Here is a 17,555-nt window from a genome sequence, read left to right as displayed (position 1 = left end):
AATAGTAATTTAATAATTGAATGAAATCATTTTTTTATAATTATTTCAATTATTAATAAACAACTTAAATTTTTATGTTTTAATATATTATAATTATATTTTTATTCTTAAATTTGAAATATTTGTAAATGTCATTCTATTAGATAATTTAATCAAATTAATTTTTTATAATTATTATTTACTTATATTTTTTATAAAATGAGTGCAAACATGCAACATTTAAAAATATACAGCCATTCTTTGTAGTTTTCTAAATAATTTATTTTCTATCTTATACTTATTGAAGTAATTTCAGTATTTACTATACAGGTGCTGGTCATATAATTAGAATATCATCAAAAAGTTGATTTATTTCACTAATTCCATTTAAAAAGTGAAACTTGTTTATTATATTCATTCATTACACACAGATTGATATATTTCAAATGTTTATTTCTTTTAATTTTGATGATTATAACTGACAACTAAGGAAAATCCAAAATTCAGTATCTCAGAAAATTGAAATATTTACTTTCATCAGAGAACATAACGTTGGACCGCTCAGCAGCGGTCCTGTCGTTTTTGTCTTTAGACGCTTCTGATGCTGTCTGTTGTTCAAGAGTGGCTTGACACAAGGAATGCGAAGCTGAAACCCATGTCTTGCATACGTCTGTGTGTAGTGGTTCTTGAAGCACTGACTCCAGCTGCAGTCCACTCTCTGTGAATCTCCCCCACATTTTTGAATGGGTTTTGTTTCACAATCCTCTCCAGGGTGCGGTTATCTACCACATCTTTTCCTTTCCTTTGCCTCTCTATTAATGTGCTTGGACACAGAGCTCTGTGAACAGCCAGCCTCTTTTGCAATGACCTTTTGTGTCTTGCCCTCCTTGTGCAAGGTGTCAATGGTCGTCTTTTGGACAACTGTTAAGTCAGCAGTCTTCCCCATGATTGTGTATGGGATTTTCCTTAGTTGTCAGTTAAAATCATCAAAATTAAAAGAATTAAACATTTGAAATATTAGTCTGCATGTAATGAATGAATATCAACTTTTTGATGATATTCTAATTATATGACCAGCACCTGTATATGTATGCATGTATGTATGTATATATATATATATATATATATATATATATATATATATATATATGTGTGTGTGTGTGTGTGTGTGTGTGTGTGTGTGTAATTGCATTATGTATACACATTACATATTTGAAAAAAAATTCACACAACTAGAAATGAAAAAAAAAATGCATTTGACCTGCATTTGTTTTAATTTTTTTATTTCTAGTAATTTTAGTAATTTCTAGCAATTTAAACATTTTAAGCAATAAAAAAAGACATTTTAAAAGATAAAGCAAGCAATATTATAAATGTTAAATGTGGTTTAAATGACACATTTTTTTTGAGAGGTCTTTGTATCTAAATATAATTTAAATGCAAAAACAACCAATATAGAGTTGTTAGAAGCTCTTCATGGAAATAAAGAAAGAACAAAAAACTGAAGCAGAGATGAATGGTCTCTGTTCTTTTATTTCGTCGTATAGAAAGGGGTATGTTGTGAAAGAAGTGAATGTTCTTCGTGCAAGAAACTCCAGAAAGCCACCGACATCCTTTCAGATTCACTTTTTTTGGACAGATTCTGTCTCTAAAGGTCGATGAAACCATATAAGGCACATTTAGCTCTTACTTCTTAAAGGAAGCACGTGGTTATTTCCTGTCTAAGTGAGTGTGTGTGTACAGGACGCTGCAGCAGGGCAGGGACTATATTGAAGGCCAGGCACAGTAGATGGATGTCCTTCTCGTGCTCTTAATCGTCTCCACCGCACAGGCTCAACAGAGCCCTCTGGTAGTCTCCCTTTGTGTGCTCCTGAGGAAATTCAACACAGATATAAATCAGTACATAGGATCAGTTGTATACACTGGCGTACAGTAATATTAGAGGAACGTACAGCAATGGTCTGGTACAGAGACTTCCCGTGATGGGCCTTGAACTCTTGTCTGATCTTCTTGAGGTCCACCTCGCACCGGGACACCATGATCCGGGTCAGCACCTTTTCCTTCGCCCCTTTGCTCTAAAAGACAGAACGGCGCACCGTTATAAGAGAAGCGCCTGATGCAATTCCACTGCAAGACACGGTCTGAAACATCAGCAGATCCTTTGAAGATCTGCTTCCAAGCCCATGAAAGAATAAAGTGTGTTACCTTCATGGCGTCTTGCAGTCTGTTGGCGAAATACAGCTGTTTGTTTTCAAAGCACTGAACTGAGGAAGACAAGATTCGGAGATTAGACTCGGCCGCTGAGCTAATAGTAGCTTCCCCAAACTCTTAAACTAGAAAATATTCGCTAACATGGGCCGTCCAACTTAACATTTATAGATCTCTTTCAGCAAGGCCGAGCAAAATATTAATGACTGAGTGGAAGATAGTCCAAATACCAGCTTCCATTAGCAACTTGCTAATAAGTCATTCGTTGTGTTTTTGGCTTTCACTAACACTTATTATGTATGTCCTATTCCAGCATTCTTTTTTTTTAAACTGTCGTCTTTGTTTTCGCTTGATATCTAGGTCCAAGGATAACACTGAAAATTCACCATGGTTTTACTTAAAAACAACAACAGCAACAACAACAAACATGCTATGAACTTTTGCTACAAACTGTGGTTATACAAATGGTATTCAATACGCCCCAAAAAATGTACTACTCTTTCAGTATAATAAAACCATAGTTCACTTTTGTAAGAGAAAGGCTAATGGCTAGCTGTACAAAAACAGACTAGGACTTCGTCATATCTCATTCTAACTTCCTGTTTCAACAGGATATACAAAGTGGAGGTTCAAAGAGAAATCTCACCCAAGGTGAGGAAGGACACCTCCAGATCTCCCTTCACCTCTTTGCGGATGCTCTCCTGCATGTCATAGGGGCTGTAGCTCTTGTATCTCTCAAACACTACAAAAGACAACACAAAATCACATTAATAATAATAATAATATGTGTGCTGTTATCTTAAGGGATGGAAGGAAGGGTTAAAAGGCTCACAGACCTTTCTGGAGGTGAGGGATGCTTCTCTCGGACATGATGGAGATCCAGCACTTCACATCAGTGCCCTTCCGCTTGACTCCAGCCTCAAACAGGGCCTGCACAGCAGATCGAAAATATGGAAATGTTGTAAATAAATGGAATAGGAACTTATGCATTTTGCAGACACTTTTATCCAAAGCTACTAACTTTTTTACCTAAACGTGTTCCCTTGGAATTGAACCCACAACCTTTTGCTCTGCTAATGCAATGCGCTACCACTAAGCCATTTCAAAGTTTAATATTTACTTAATGAATTTAATAGTATATTAATGATATATTAATATTATATTATGAATAATAATTTTTCAGAAATATATCATTTATATACATTGCGTATAATTAAACGGTTCGTTTTTTTGTTAGTATAATTGAGTATTTGAATATAATTGCATAAAAGTGAATATTTAACAAATAAAGTAAACGTAAACAAATAGTGTATAAAATACATTTCAATAAATAAATAATTTGTTTAAATTTTATATGAAAATATTTTTTTAAAGTTTAATATATATATAATGCAAATACATATATAAATAACATGTAATTGTTGTAAATATATAATTTATAAATCTTGTACTTGATAATATATATATATATATATATATATATATATATATATATATATATATATATATATATCATTATATGTGTGTATTTTATATTTTTTAAACTAATTTTAAAATATGAATATTTAAATAAATAGTATAAATTGCATAAAAATTTTTTAGTTTTTAGTTTTATGTAATTATATAAAAGTTAATGAATATATTATATATATATAAGTTTATAAACTGAAGTTTAATATTTAGGATAAGATTTTTTTAAAACACTGCTGCTCTAATAAATGCTTGATTTCTAAATGTTACATTCAGATATTGATTCATTAATGTTTCAATGAGAGATAAACCTCAGGAACTCACTCTGGCATCTTCATCGATTTTCGGGTGGTCCACGACGGAGCTGGGCTCGGCTCTCTTGGCCTGGTGTGGAACATCACGGTTTGAGAAGTGACAGATACACTCAGGATCTTAATTCAGACACATATTACTTACACAGCACACAGACCCACCTCAACCAGAGCCAGCAGGAGTTTAGCGAAGTCTCCTGAAGTATCTCCACACACATCCTTCTCCAGGTCCTTCTTGAACACTACAATGAGACACACAGTTCACACCACGGCCTCGTGCTCCTAATAAGAGCACTTCTATACTCCCATCCTCACATTCTTTGTAGACTTTCTTGATCTCCATGAGCTCAGCTTTGCTTCGAGAGCAGACGATCTCAATCAGAGACTCTTCATCTGTTCCCAGACCCTGCAAACACACAGACATTAGGTTTCTGACCGTCTAGATTTCACTCCCACTTCATCAACGCAATACAAATTCAATTCAAAGTCATTCATATTGCGTTCACCTTGATGGAGGCTCTGATTTCGGAGGCGTCGTACTGCGCAGTGCTCTTCATGAGGCCCAGGATGACCGTTTCCAGAGAGCCAGACAGCGCCCCCTTCAGGGCCGAGATCATATCCTGAAAGTGAGATGAATATGATTATTATTATGACAAAAAATGGACAAGGATACGTTAATACAGAAGCACATGATATATACAGTACACTGACCTTCTTGGCTCTCCTCTCATACGCGAAGGCGATTTCTCTCCGTTGGTTATATGTACGTTTGGTGAGGACATCAATTATGGTTTGCTCATCCACCCCTAAAACAAATAATGTTATTTTTATTTGCTTAGTTATTTATTAAATTAAAATGTCACTTTACTTTTTAAGTACATACTTAAAAAGATCTATTGGTCTAAAATGTTTTTATGTAATTTAATATGATTTTTGATTGATTTCTTAGTACATTTAAAAAATATTTATGAAGTTTTTTTTAGTAGTTTTGAATCTTATGTGTATGTGTGTGAGTGTATTTTACAGATTTATTATAGATTTTAATATCTATCAATATTTATATTAGATTTTATATCTATATAAAATATTTTAATATAATTTGTGACTTGTTTATTTTTATACACATTTGTATAAAATATTTGTATTAATTTTATTTAATAAAATACTTAATATATGTAGCTCTTAATAAAAATATTACACTGTAAAAAAAAATCCCGTAAAAAAACGGTAAAATTCCGGCAGCTGGGGTGCCGGAAAAATACCGTAAAATAACAGGCACATTACATAACAGTAATTTTCCGTAATTCAAAAATACAGTTTTTTGCTGTAATTTTACATGAGATTTTCTGTATTTTCTTCACTTTTAATGTTCAATAAGATGTTTTACATGAATTTTGTGGAAACCATTAAATTATCATGAAGTTATTTTTTTAATCAAAATTATTTAACACTGCTTTAATTTAAATAATCAGACATAGGTGCAAGATAGTGTTTTAATAATTTATTGCCCTATCTGCAAGAACATACCAATACATTTTGTTCAAAACTGCAATTTACTCTTAATATTCTATATTCAAGACTGCAACAATATACAAGTATAAAGATTATAGCACAAGTTCAATGATTTTCCAATAATCATAACTTCAACAATATTACAATTCATTTTGTTCATGGCCAAAACAGAATAAAAATATTTTAAAAAAAATCATAAATGCAACAGCACACAGTAAAAACAATTTTGGTAAACACAACAATTTATACTAAAATTGTCCTTTAATTTAACTGAACCACCTGTGAAGAAATTATTCACCTCGACAACAGATATATGCTCTAATAGTGTAGAGATGATAGTAAAGTAACACTCTGACGCTCACAACTCAATCCTCAGACTGATCCTCAGTGCACTAATAACATCAGTCAGATGTGTATGTGTAGCTGTAGAGTTCAGGAAGCATCCGTTCTACACAGAACAGAAAGAGACGACTCCCAGACGAACGGCATCTTAACATCAGGGATCTCAACCATGTGCTGTCATATGAGTGTGTGTGTGTGTGTGTGTGTACAGACAGCAACAAATAATTCAACCACGAAAGAAAATTATCAGTATTTTAAGTCAATGGAAGATCTGACACTTAAAAGTTTTTAATCCATCCATTCATAGTCTGCAATTTTGCTAATCAGTGAAAGAACCTTTGGACTGACTGCTGATTGCTTTCTTGATGTTGTTTTCTCCACTTTTGATCCCTTCTCGGGGTTCATCTTAAAAAGGCATCTGTTGAATGGAAAAAAAAAATTACTTAGTAATATAACATGGACTGTAACATATGCTGTGAATATATTAAAAATAAAAGTAGAATAATAAGAACTTGCCAAGGGCCTGCTTGTGTTGGATTTTTGCTATAAAGACGTGAGAGGTTGTGTGTGAGGCAGACTGAGAGTGTTATGACTATGTAAGAGAGTGTGTTGTGTGGCGATGTGAGTGAGGATGCATTTAGGGCTTTACAATTAATCGCATGCAATTGTCAGATGCATCTGCAGATGAATCGCATTTGATTATGAACTTGATCATTCTCCATTTGAAAACAAGTGATGGATATGTACTACTAATCACAGGACCGGCTTTACTAATGAGACAGGCATTACAAATGCATGCAATTAATCATGCAGCCCTAGATGCATGTGTGACAATGTGTATGTGAGTGTGTGTGAGGATAAGTTTGAGAGAGTGTGTGAGTGTGAGGATGCACGCGTGACTGTATGTGTGAGTGTGTATGTTAGGATGTTTGCATGAGGATGTGTGTGAGTGTGCGAGGGTGATGATGCATTTGTGGGAGTGTATGTGAAAATGTCTAAGTGTGTGTGTTTGTGTGAGAGAGTATGCTTGTGAGAGTGTGAGGATGCGTTTTTGAGAGTGTATGTGAAAGTGTTTGAGTGTGCGGATGCATGTGTGAGTGTGAGGATGTGTGTATGAGAATGTGTATGTGAGAGTGCGAGTGTAAGGATGCATTTGTGAGAGTGTGTATGTTCACTGACAAGCTATGCAATATCACATTCATAATCATTTAGTATATGTGAAAGTGTGTGTGTTTGACTGCATATGAGAGTGTGCTAGTGTGATGATGTGTGTGTGTACTTGTGTATGTGAGTGCATGTGTGTGACAGAGTATGCATGTGAGAGTGCGTGTATGTGAGTGTGCGAGTGTGAGTTTGCGTTTGAGAGTGTGTGTATGTGAGTGTGAGGATGTGTGTGAGAGTGTGTGTGTGTATGTATCTGAAAGTGAGTGTGAGGATGCCTGTGTGAGTGTGTATATGTGAGAGTGTGTGAGTGTGAAGATGCGTTTGACAGAGTGTGTGTATGTGAGTGCGAGTGTGAGTTTGCGTTTGAGAGTGTGTGTATGTGAGTGTGAGGATGTGTGTGAGAGTGTGTGTGTGTATGTATCTGAGAGTGAGTGTGAGGATGCCTGTGTGAGTGTGTATATGTGAGAGTGTGAGTGTGAGGATGTGTGTGAGAGTGTGTATGTATCTGAGAGTGAGTGTGAGGATGCGTTTGAGAGAGTGTGTGTGTGAGTGTGAGGATGTGTGTGAGAGAGTGTATATGTGAGGGTGTGAGGATGCATGTGTGACTGTATGCGAGTGTGTGAGAATGCATGTGAGAGAATGTGTATGTGATAGTGTGTGAGTGTAAGGATGTGTGTGTGTGTGTGTGTGAGAGTGTGAGGATGCATATGTGACTGTGTGTGTGTGTGTGTGTATGTAAGAATGTGTGAGTCAGTGCGTGTTGAAAAAAGTGTTTTGTGTGAGTGTGTGTGTAAGGACACAAGTGTGAGTGTGATTGTATGAGTGTGTGTTTTTACCTTTGCACAAACTCTAGCGTTCCTCCTTGGTCTACTGGGTATGAAATGTTCAAACAGTAATATGAAGCAAACATCAACTTCAGAGCATCACAGAAGATGGTGATGTGGCCGTTAACGACGACTTGGTCAACAGAAAACATGAAGTTCTCTGCGGTCAAAGGTGAACTTCCTGTTGTTATGCATAAGAAAAAGAAGAGATCAGTAACACTGTGATAAACTTACTGCAAATATTAGTGTGTGAGTGTGAGAGTGTGTGTGTATCTGAGAGTGAGTGTGAGGATGCGTTTGAGAGAGTGTGTGTATGTGAGTGTGAGGATGTGTGTGAGAGTGTGTGTGTATCTGAGAGTGAGTGTGAGGATGCCTGTGTGAGTGTGTATATGTGAGAGTGTGAGGATGTGTGTGAGAGTGTGTATGTATCTGAGAGTGAGTGTGAGGATGCGTTTGAGAGAGTGTGTGTGTGAGGATGTGTGTGAGAGAGTGTGTGTGTATGTATCTGAGAGTGAGTGTGAGGATGCCTGTGTGAGTGTGTATATGTGAGAGTGTGTGAGTGTGAGGATGCGTTTGACAGAGTGTGTGTATGTGAGTGTGAGGATGTGTGTGAGAGTGTGTGTGTATCTGAGAGTGAGTGTGAGGATGCCTGTGTGAGTGTGTATATGTGAGAGTGTGCGAGTGTGAGTTTGCGTTTAAGAGTGTGTGTATGTGAGTGTGAGGATGCGTGTGTGTGTGTGTGTGTGTGAGTGTGAGGATGCCTGTGTGAGTGTGTATATGTGAGAGTGTGCGAGTGTGAGTTTGCGTTTGAGAGTGTGTGTATGTGAGTGTGAGGATGTGTGTGAGAGTGTGTGTGTGTATGTATCTGAAAGTGAGTGTGAGGATGCCTGTGTGAGTGTGTATATGTGAGAGTGTGTGAGTGTGAAGATGCGTTTGACAGAGTGTGTGTATGTGAGTGTGAGTGTGAGGATGCGTTTGAGAGAGAGTGTGTGTGAGTGTGAGGATGTATGTGAGAGAGTGTGTGTGTATGTATCTGAGAGTGAGTGTGAGGATGCCTGTGTGAGTGTGTATATGTGAGAGTGTGTGAGTGTGAGGATGCGTTTGACAGAGTGTGTGTATGTGAGTGTGAGGATGTGTGTGAGAGTGTGTGTGTATGTGAGAGTGAGTGTGAGGATGCCTGTGTGAGTGTGTATATGTGAGAGTGTGCGAGTGTGAGTTTGCGTTTAGGAGTGTGTGTATGTGAGTGTGAGGATGCCTGTGTGTGTGTGTGTGTGAGTGTGAGGATGCCTGTGTGAGTGTGTGAGAGTGTGTGTGTGAGTGTGAGGATGTGTGTGAGAGAGTGTGTGTGTATGTATCTGAGAGTGAGTGTGAGGATGCCTGTGTGAGTGTGTATATGTGAGAGTGTGTGAGTGTGAGGATGTGTGTGAGAGTGTGTGTGTATCTGAGAGTGAGTGTGAGGATGCGTTTGAGAGAGTGTGTGTGTGTGTGAGTGTGAGGATGTGTGTGAGAGAGTGTGTGTGTATGTATCTGAGAGTGAGTGTGAGGATGCCTGTGTGACTGTGTGTATGTGAGAGTGTGTGAGTGTGAGGATGCATTTGAGAGTGTGTGTATGTGAGTGTGAGGATGTGTGTGAGAGTGTGTGTGTATCTGAGAGTGAGTGTGAGGATGCCTGTGTGAGTGTGTATATGTGAGAGTGTGAGTGTGAGGATGTGTGTGAGAGTGTGTATGTATCTGAGAGTGAGTGTGAGGATGCGTTTGAGAGAGTGTGTGTGTGAGTGTGAGGATGTGTGTGAGAGAGTGTATATGTGAGGGTGTGAGGATGCATGTGTGACTGTATGCGAGTGTGTGAGAATGCATGTGAGAGAATGTGTATGTGATAGTGTGTGAGTGTAAGGATGTGTGTGTGTGTGTGTGTGTGAGAGTGTGAGGATGCATATGTGACTGTGTGTGTGTGTGTATGTAAGAATGTGTGAGTCAGTGTGTGTTGAAAAAAGTGTTTTGTGTGAGTGTGTGTGTAAGGACACAAGTGTGAGTGTGATTGTATGAGTGTGTGTTTTTACCTTTGCACAAACTCTAGCGTTCCTCCTTGGTCTACTGGGTATGAAATGTTCAAACAGTAATATGAAGCAAACATCAACTTCAGAGCATCACAGAAGATGGTGATGTGGCCGTTAACGACGACTTGGTCAACAGAAAACATGAAGTTCTCTGCGGTCAAAGGTGAACTTCCTGTTGTTATGCATAAGAAAAAGAAGAGATCAGTAACACTGTGATAAACTTACTGCAAATATTAAATAGTTTTTCTTTAAAAATATTCAAACATACCACACACAATTATGCAGGGTGTACTCGGAAGTTTGGCACAGTCTACTTCAGATGGCAAGGTTGTTTGATCCACTTTATGGAACATCTGGTCCTCTCTCTCGCTGAAGTACTTGAGAAGTAGCTGAAGAAATCCAGCAGCGTTGATATCATCCACGTTCTTGCTTGATTTTTCCATTTCCCTGAAGATGGTCTGCATCTTTGCTGTCTTGTCAGTACATCTGAAGTATGAAACAACTCTAGCACACTTACTTGCTATAGTTTTGTCTTCAAAGTCTATCGCAGTTAGCTCTTTAAAGTGAGACATCATGCCAGATGTTTCAAACAAATATGGCCATTCGTGCAACAGATCAGAGGTTTCAACCCCAGTTATGATGTCTTTTCGCTGAGTAAAGAAGGTGGCCCTCATCATATTCTCAACAATTTTGGCATCATGGAACTGTTCTTTTTTCATTTTCTTCATTTCCTGCTTTACAGATATCTGGGTGTCAGGCGTTTCATTAGCTGGTAGCTGCACTGGTTGCCAGTTTTTACACCCGTAGCTATCGAGTCTCTTCTTTCTACACAAAGTATCTTCTTCACTGTTGCCAGCTGCTTGTCTCTTTAAAGAAAGTGATGTCTTTCCTCTCCTCACATTGTCCAGTCTGTTAATCAGCTGTTTGATGACTGAATCATACCCACTTCCAACAACTTCCCCTTCAATAATATCTTTGAATGCTTCAGGATAAGCCATGGCCATCTTCCGTGCAATCTCAGTGATGTGTTTTTTAACATGTGTTGGACATACTGTTAATATTTCACTCACTACCAGTCTTACAGAAGTTATCTGTAAGGAGAAAAAAAAGCATGTAAATATATGAAATTTTAGCCAATCTACAAAAATACAAAGAAAAATATTGACAAATGTATTATATCTATAGTTCTGAACCCTGTCTGTGTCACCTGTGAATTCCTATCAGCGAGTCCCTATCAATAATCCCTATCAGCTTCAATAACAGTGCTTTAATATAGAAGGTTGATTAAAAGTGTCTTAAAACAGAAGCTGCTCGAAGAGGGAAAAGTGCCTAAGAACATAACATTACTAACGCTTCATATCGCCCTCGGAGGAGTTCAGTCACTTTAAGCGCTTGTTCTCATGAATCTGATTTTGAATTCAGAATTTTCATCCAATCTCGCCTAGGAAAATAAAATATTTTGAGCTTTTAGACGACGCCTACGATTATGAATCGTAACTTAACAGTTAAAGACTTAATTTTCCTCAAAGCCATCCAGTTTTCCCTCAGGGTCAATATAGCTTAACAAAACCTACAACTACAAAAAGTATGTGGTAAGATTCGGACAAATTCTAGCAAATAATAATAATAATAAAAAATAAAATAAAAAACGACACAATACCCAACGTTATATTTGAAACTTTTGAAGATTTTAAATGACTAAGGGCACTGGTCAAAGCGCCAAAGTTTGAAACGCTGGTTTAAAGATTCAAAAGGGTAAACATTCTAAATGCTAGAACTCCGATATAGTAAAAATAACATATAATAATGACAAAAATGATAAAACATGAACTTTACCTGCTTATTTTCACCTCACATCGAAGATTGACCGTTGCGTGAAACTGAAGGTCGAGTGATTCCTTGGGCGCGCGCAGCAGCCCCACTGCGTGTTTAGATGAGAATGTATCCTTGCGCTAGGGCGGGAATTCCTTCAGTTCGAATATTTAAAAAAAAAAAAAATATATATATATATATATATATATATATATATATATATATATATATATATATATATATATATATATATATATATATATATATATATATATATTTTACATTTAAATATCAGCTTATTATATTATTATATCACATTATGAAACGATACTGTGAGAATAAATGCGTAAAACACTAAACTGAGCAGAACTACTTTGACAAGCGGAAGAAAATGTGTTCAGTCAGTTGACAGAAGTATGGAAATACGATTCTTTGATCGAATTGATTCCTTTGGGAAGTAAGTTTTCAACAACTATGAGTTGTATAACTATAAGTTTCATAAACTATGAAAACACGTTAAGAAGATGACAAATCCTAGGTTAACGAGTTATTGAGACTCTGCTTAGAATAAGCTGACAAAAGAAAAACCTGTGTTTGCTTGAGACAAATAATGGAAATTCAAGGCGTAATTTGAGAGTGTGATGACATGACTGCACTGCCTTTTGCCAGAATCCATACTTTTGCAATCAATTTGGAAACATCTCACACCACAGACGTATATTTACATTTCAACAGGGACAGTTTGGTTCGTTTGTGTTAAAAACGCGACAATCCAGCGTTGCAATGTCCTTTTTTTTAATTTATTTTTTTATAAAGATTAAAAAAAAAATAGGCCTTCGGCTACATATAAATGTGCTGATCTGTTTATTTATAAAGAAATGTCTTCATTAAGACATGCTTTATTACAGTAAATAGTACTAAATACAGTACCTCCTGATAAGCTCAGTGAACCTTTGTACAGCTGTTATATATATTTTCTAATAAATATGAAATTATATTATTAATGTCACACACACAAATACAAATATATATAGCACACTGATTTTGGTGTGTTATGTGGAAAAAATCATAAAAAAATATTTTTGGGCCATTATGCACATTTACATGTTTTTCATTTTACATGGGATATGTACATTTACAGTCTTTTTCTGTAATTTTACAATTTTAAACTGTATTTCAAAATTACGTGAAAAAACTGTAAAATAAAACAGTAAAATTCCGTAAATTAACAGTTTTTTTTTACAGTGTATAATATAAAAAGCCAAGATTGTTTATTTTTCTTTTTTTTACATTATTTCACAATTTTGTTTAATATAACGTAAAACAAAACAAAACTCCAAATGTAGGGCTCTCTATATATTACTATGTATGCTCAAATTATCACTTTACAACTTCATAAAGAAAAAAATTGCTAAGGTCATAAAACATTTTTTCTAACAACTGTTAGAAAAATCACAAATTCTTAGAAATTATGCAATTTTTCTGTGGATATTTTTGTACAGTTTGCTAAAAAGCATCGTTCATGCAGGCGATATTTCCTTTGCAAATGTTAGATGATAGTTTCTAAAGCTAAACACAGCACAGAGTCATTGAGGGGGAGGAAATGTGCTGAAAATGTTCCACAAGCGCTTCGATCTCTTCCAGACCGGATGATGACTCACTTCTACCACTGCTGCCCGTTCTGGACGGTTTTCACCTCATTATGGGCACAGCACACAAAGACGGGCCGGGTTAGAGCACACAACCAAACATGAATGCCTATTGTTGTTTAATGGCCCGTGACCATCATCAGATTACAAGTTTAAACAAGACGCCACAGATGCATCTGGAAGCTCTCATGAGCTCAACAGGTTCCAGCTCTGCTGCTCTCTTACCTTTAGTTTTGATAGCGGTCTCGATTCTGGTAGCGTCCTTATCTGGATCAAAGTTCGGATCCGGCACCACAGTAGGGTATGTGTCCTCCCCCTAGAAAGACGAACAATGTGATGATGTATTCATTTTGTATATAGTTCATCTTCATCTTTAATGCAGATCATTTGTTTTGTATGAAAACTTACGCCGCCCAGTTGCAGAGTGAGCTGCCCTAAGTACTCCTGTATCATCGACATCCTGGACTTCCTGTGGAGAGCAGCCAAAACCATCTGATTTACATCGCTTCTCTCGGCTTTCAGAGGAGACTCTGAGCGTCCGTCACATGCTTCACAGAGTTACGTAATGCAAAACTGCAGAGGGCATGTCAGTTCAGAGAACAGCGCTCTATTGCCCCGTCCTGAGTTTAGAAAAACTTAAAAACGCCTCATCCAACCATAATGAGTCAAGACTGAGCCAAAATCAAATAAATAGACTGTGAGATGAACGAGATACTGCAAGAAAAGCCAGTTCTGGGCAGTTTGCTTCTAATCAAATCATTAACTTCCATTGCAAAAAAAAAAAAAAAAGGTGACTTATATATATCTCATTACGTATGATGCCGTTACTAGGTAATTAGACCAAAACAGCACTAGTAAACAGTAATTTTAAAACCCAGCATCTGGTAAAACCTAAGCAAACAGACAGACACACCCTTGAGAGGGCATGCTGGGAAAATTCCTTACAGCAAGTAAGACAGATCCATCCGTGTCTCAGGCGTTTCTCACAACCTTATGGTTTTAAAACATTTAAAACGTGCCTTTTTTTTAGAAATCTGGTTGACTTGCATGCAAAATTGCTCGTGTTATGAGAAAAGGAGATCCTTTTAGCACAATATATTGTTTTTCATACCATAGAAAGTTAAAAGAGAACACTGATTTGCTTTATGAATGTTGATTTATTTGAATAAAGTGCCGGTTTACCAGCTGAAGGGAAAGGTTTTGAGCTTACCTTGAGTGATCAGCAGATCTCAGATGCTGTGCAGAAGGATCCCAGCTATGGAGGGTGTGAAGGGTGTGAAGGGTGTGGTGCTTAAATAGCAGAGGCGGTCCAGGACGCTCCGCTCCCTGCCCCTTGAGCTTGGAGCTCCTGTTCTGAAGGTGGGCGGAGCTTCACTAAAGGCATTTTTAAACCTCAGAGTATGAAAGAAAGGAAGAAGCTGATCGAGGCTGTGGTTTCAGAAGGGAAATGAAGTATGTCTTAGTGAACCATTGGTTAAGGTGACTTCCAACTAATCTTACACTATTAAAGGTATCAAACCCTCTAAAATGATCAATCGGTCGTCATTTACATATTTTAAATGTGTAAAACTTTCTTCTGTGGAATCTTTGAATATAAACAAATAACTTAAAAACTAAACAAATTTTCCCTTACAACTGCAGTACTAAAAAAAATTTAAACTGCCTGAAAACAAAATGAAACAAAACACAAAAAAAACGATTTATTTAATTCTAAGAAGAGTGCAAATACATGTACATATTAATGTGCTTAATAAAAATACCCTGCAATTGTACTTTTAGTGTACTAAACCTGTATAATTAATGTCTGATCAGTTTGAACAACTCATTTTGTACTTGATGGACGTTAATTGTGTGGAAGTAGTGCTGAAGAACAACTTAACATATGCTGAGATATATTTAATTGTGCTGAAAGGGAACTGTTGCAATTATACTTCAGGGACACTTTAAATATTTTGTATATAAAGACAGATATTATTCAGAGATCAAACAACCCTTATCTACAGTGACATTAAAACATGTCTTAATATGGAGAAATGTGCATCCAAATAAAAGTTTCATTATAATTTTTATGTCAGAAAGTCTAAAGCGATATGTCAGTAAATATATGAATAGATTTGAAGTATACATTACATTACATTAATAATTCACCCTCATGTCGTTCCAAACCCATAAGACCTCCGTTCATCTTCGGAACACTGTTTAAGATATTTTAGATTTAGTCCGAGAGCTCTCAGTCCCTCCATTGAAGCTGTGTGTACGTTCTACTGTCCATGTCCAAAAAAAGCAATAAAAACATCACCAGAGTAGTCCATGTGACATCAGAGGGTCAGTTAGAATTTGTTGAAGCATCGAAAATACATTTTGGTCCAAAAACAGCAAAAACTATGACTAAGCATTGTCTTCTCTTCCGTGTCTGTTGTGAGACAGTTCAAAACAAAGCAGTTTGTCATATCCAGTTCGTGAACGAATCATTCGATGTATCCGGATCTTTTTGAACCAGTTCACCAAATCGAACTGAATCGTTTTAAATGGTTCGTGTCTCCAATACGCATTAATCCATAAATGACTTAAGCTGTTAACTTTTTTAATGTGTCTGACACTCCCTCTGAGTTCAAACAAACCAATATCCCGGAGTAATGTATGCACTCAAACAGTACACTGACTGAACTGCTGTGAAGATGAACACCGAGCCGAGCCAGATAATGACTCGTTCACGAGTCAAGAACCGGTTGCATCGGTTTTCGGATCACCAGTAGTTCTTTCTGACAGTTCGATTCAATAAACCGGTTGAAGAAAACGGTTCACCAGTTCTTTTGTGCTCAACGTAATGACGTCATTGTCAACACGTCAATGTTTTTTGTCCATTCAATGAAAATCAGAGGGGTTTAATTAAAAAAAATGGAACCACTTTATATTAAGTGTCTTTACTACTTCCATTTAAATGAATATTTGATACAATGCACTTGTGTACATACATGTCTTTATTTTGTACTTATATTTAAAAATACCTTCCTATAAGTCATTTCTGTAGTTACATCTATAATTACACTATTTGCCCTACACCTATACCTTTAAACCAGCCTTAAACCTAACCAGACCACCAAACCTGGCCCTTACCTTAACCGTATCCCACCTCAACTGAACACAACAAGTAACCAACATGATCATTTAAAAATCAATATTATCATTATTATTAAAACAGAAACATGAAGCAAATGTGCATGTTTTCAGATCTACCAACGAGTCTGTATTGTGTACAAAAAAAACCAAAACACCCTTTTTAACCCAAAGGCTGACTAACGGGTCAATGCAGGCCTTGACTTTGCTTCAGTTTATAATATTAGACTCTAGGCAAGAGCACATGAATTTATGATTCATGCTCTGCTAAACAACTGTGCCTACGATCCGATCATATTAAACACCTTCCAGCAAAGTAGAAACATTTTTTATTACATCGTAAAATCACTTTTTTTTAATACTTAAAACTCCCTTGATAATTTAATAAGCTATTGAGTAAGAAACTTTCCTTAATAGCTTAATAACTTCCTCTGTCTTAATAGTGGTAAAAGCGAAGTCGTGCTTATTGGTTCCAGTCATCAAATCTTTAAAGGTGTTTCTCTGACTTTGTTTATGGTTCTGTATTGGAGACTAAAAGCAAAATGAGGAACCTTGGAGTTGATGTCTTACATTTGATTATTTTGTGCTGTTAAAGCATCCTTTTTTCATCTCAGAAATATAGCAAGATTGCATCCTATGCTACATAGGACATACATGGACTAATTCTAATCTTGCAATATATTTAGTATTTATAGTATGCAAATTAGAATATAAGGTGGATCTCTAACTACTAAAACACACCCACAACTTTCTCTTATAAAACGGATAATTTTGCACTGGCGTGTCCAACGTGAATGTGTATCACTAAAGGCAAGGGAAGTCGTAGCCTAATGGTTAGAGAGTCGGACTTGCAATCGAAAGGTTGTGAGTTCGAGTCTCGGGCCGGCAGGAATTGTGGGTGTGGGGAGTGCATGTATAGTCCACCTTCAATACCACGACTGAGGTGCCCTTGAGCAAGGCACCGAACCCCCAACTGCTCCCCAGGCGCCGCAGCATAAATGGCTGCCCACTGCTCCGGGTGTGTGTTCACAGTGTGTGTGTGTGTGTGTGTGTGTTCACTGCTCTGTGTGTGTGCACTTCGGATGGGTTAAACGCAGAGCACAAATTCTG

General features: G+C 36.8%; 2 protein-coding genes and 1 long non-coding RNA gene across 3 annotated transcripts; 1 reads left to right on the top strand and 2 right to left on the bottom strand.

The window, feature by feature from the left end:
- Positions 1–1,492: 1,492 nt before the first annotated feature.
- On the bottom strand, positions 1,493–14,620 carry LOC113077386 (annexin A2-like). The gene is made up of 13 exons (XM_026249798.1): positions 14,539–14,620; positions 13,737–13,797; positions 13,554–13,644; positions 4,680–4,774; positions 4,475–4,588; positions 4,284–4,374; positions 4,131–4,210; positions 3,982–4,041; positions 3,024–3,117; positions 2,834–2,929; positions 2,185–2,243; positions 1,932–2,054; positions 1,493–1,849 (listed from the first exon to the last, which is right to left on the bottom strand). Exons 2-13 carry the CDS (start codon positions 13,785–13,787, stop codon positions 1,790–1,792), a joined length of 1,014 nt encoding a protein of 337 aa, XP_026105583.1. The 5' UTR covers positions 13,788–13,797; positions 14,539–14,620; the 3' UTR covers positions 1,493–1,789.
- LOC113077388 (uncharacterized) lies at positions 5,168–17,506 on the top strand. The gene is made up of 3 exons (XR_003281321.1): positions 5,168–6,023; positions 15,651–15,653; positions 17,478–17,506. It is a non-coding gene; the product is annotated as an uncharacterized LOC113077388 (long non-coding RNA).
- Positions 5,455–11,837, bottom strand: LOC113077387 (uncharacterized). The gene is made up of 5 exons (XM_026249799.1): positions 11,704–11,837; positions 10,136–10,958; positions 9,871–10,039; positions 7,823–7,991; positions 5,455–6,240 (listed from the first exon to the last, which is right to left on the bottom strand). Exons 2-4 carry the CDS (start codon positions 10,869–10,871, stop codon positions 7,949–7,951), a joined length of 948 nt encoding a protein of 315 aa, XP_026105584.1. The 5' UTR covers positions 10,872–10,958; positions 11,704–11,837; the 3' UTR covers positions 5,455–6,240; positions 7,823–7,948.
- Positions 17,507–17,555: the final 49 nt, after the last annotated feature.

Source organism: Carassius auratus, unplaced genomic scaffold (genome assembly GCF_003368295.1).
Source record: "Carassius auratus strain Wakin unplaced genomic scaffold, ASM336829v1 scaf_tig00022470, whole genome shotgun sequence".
NCBI lineage: Eukaryota > Metazoa > Chordata > Actinopteri > Cypriniformes > Cyprinidae > Carassius > Carassius auratus.
The sequence above is the reverse complement of the archived record's forward strand: the minus strand, read 5'-3'. Positions and strand labels throughout refer to the sequence as shown.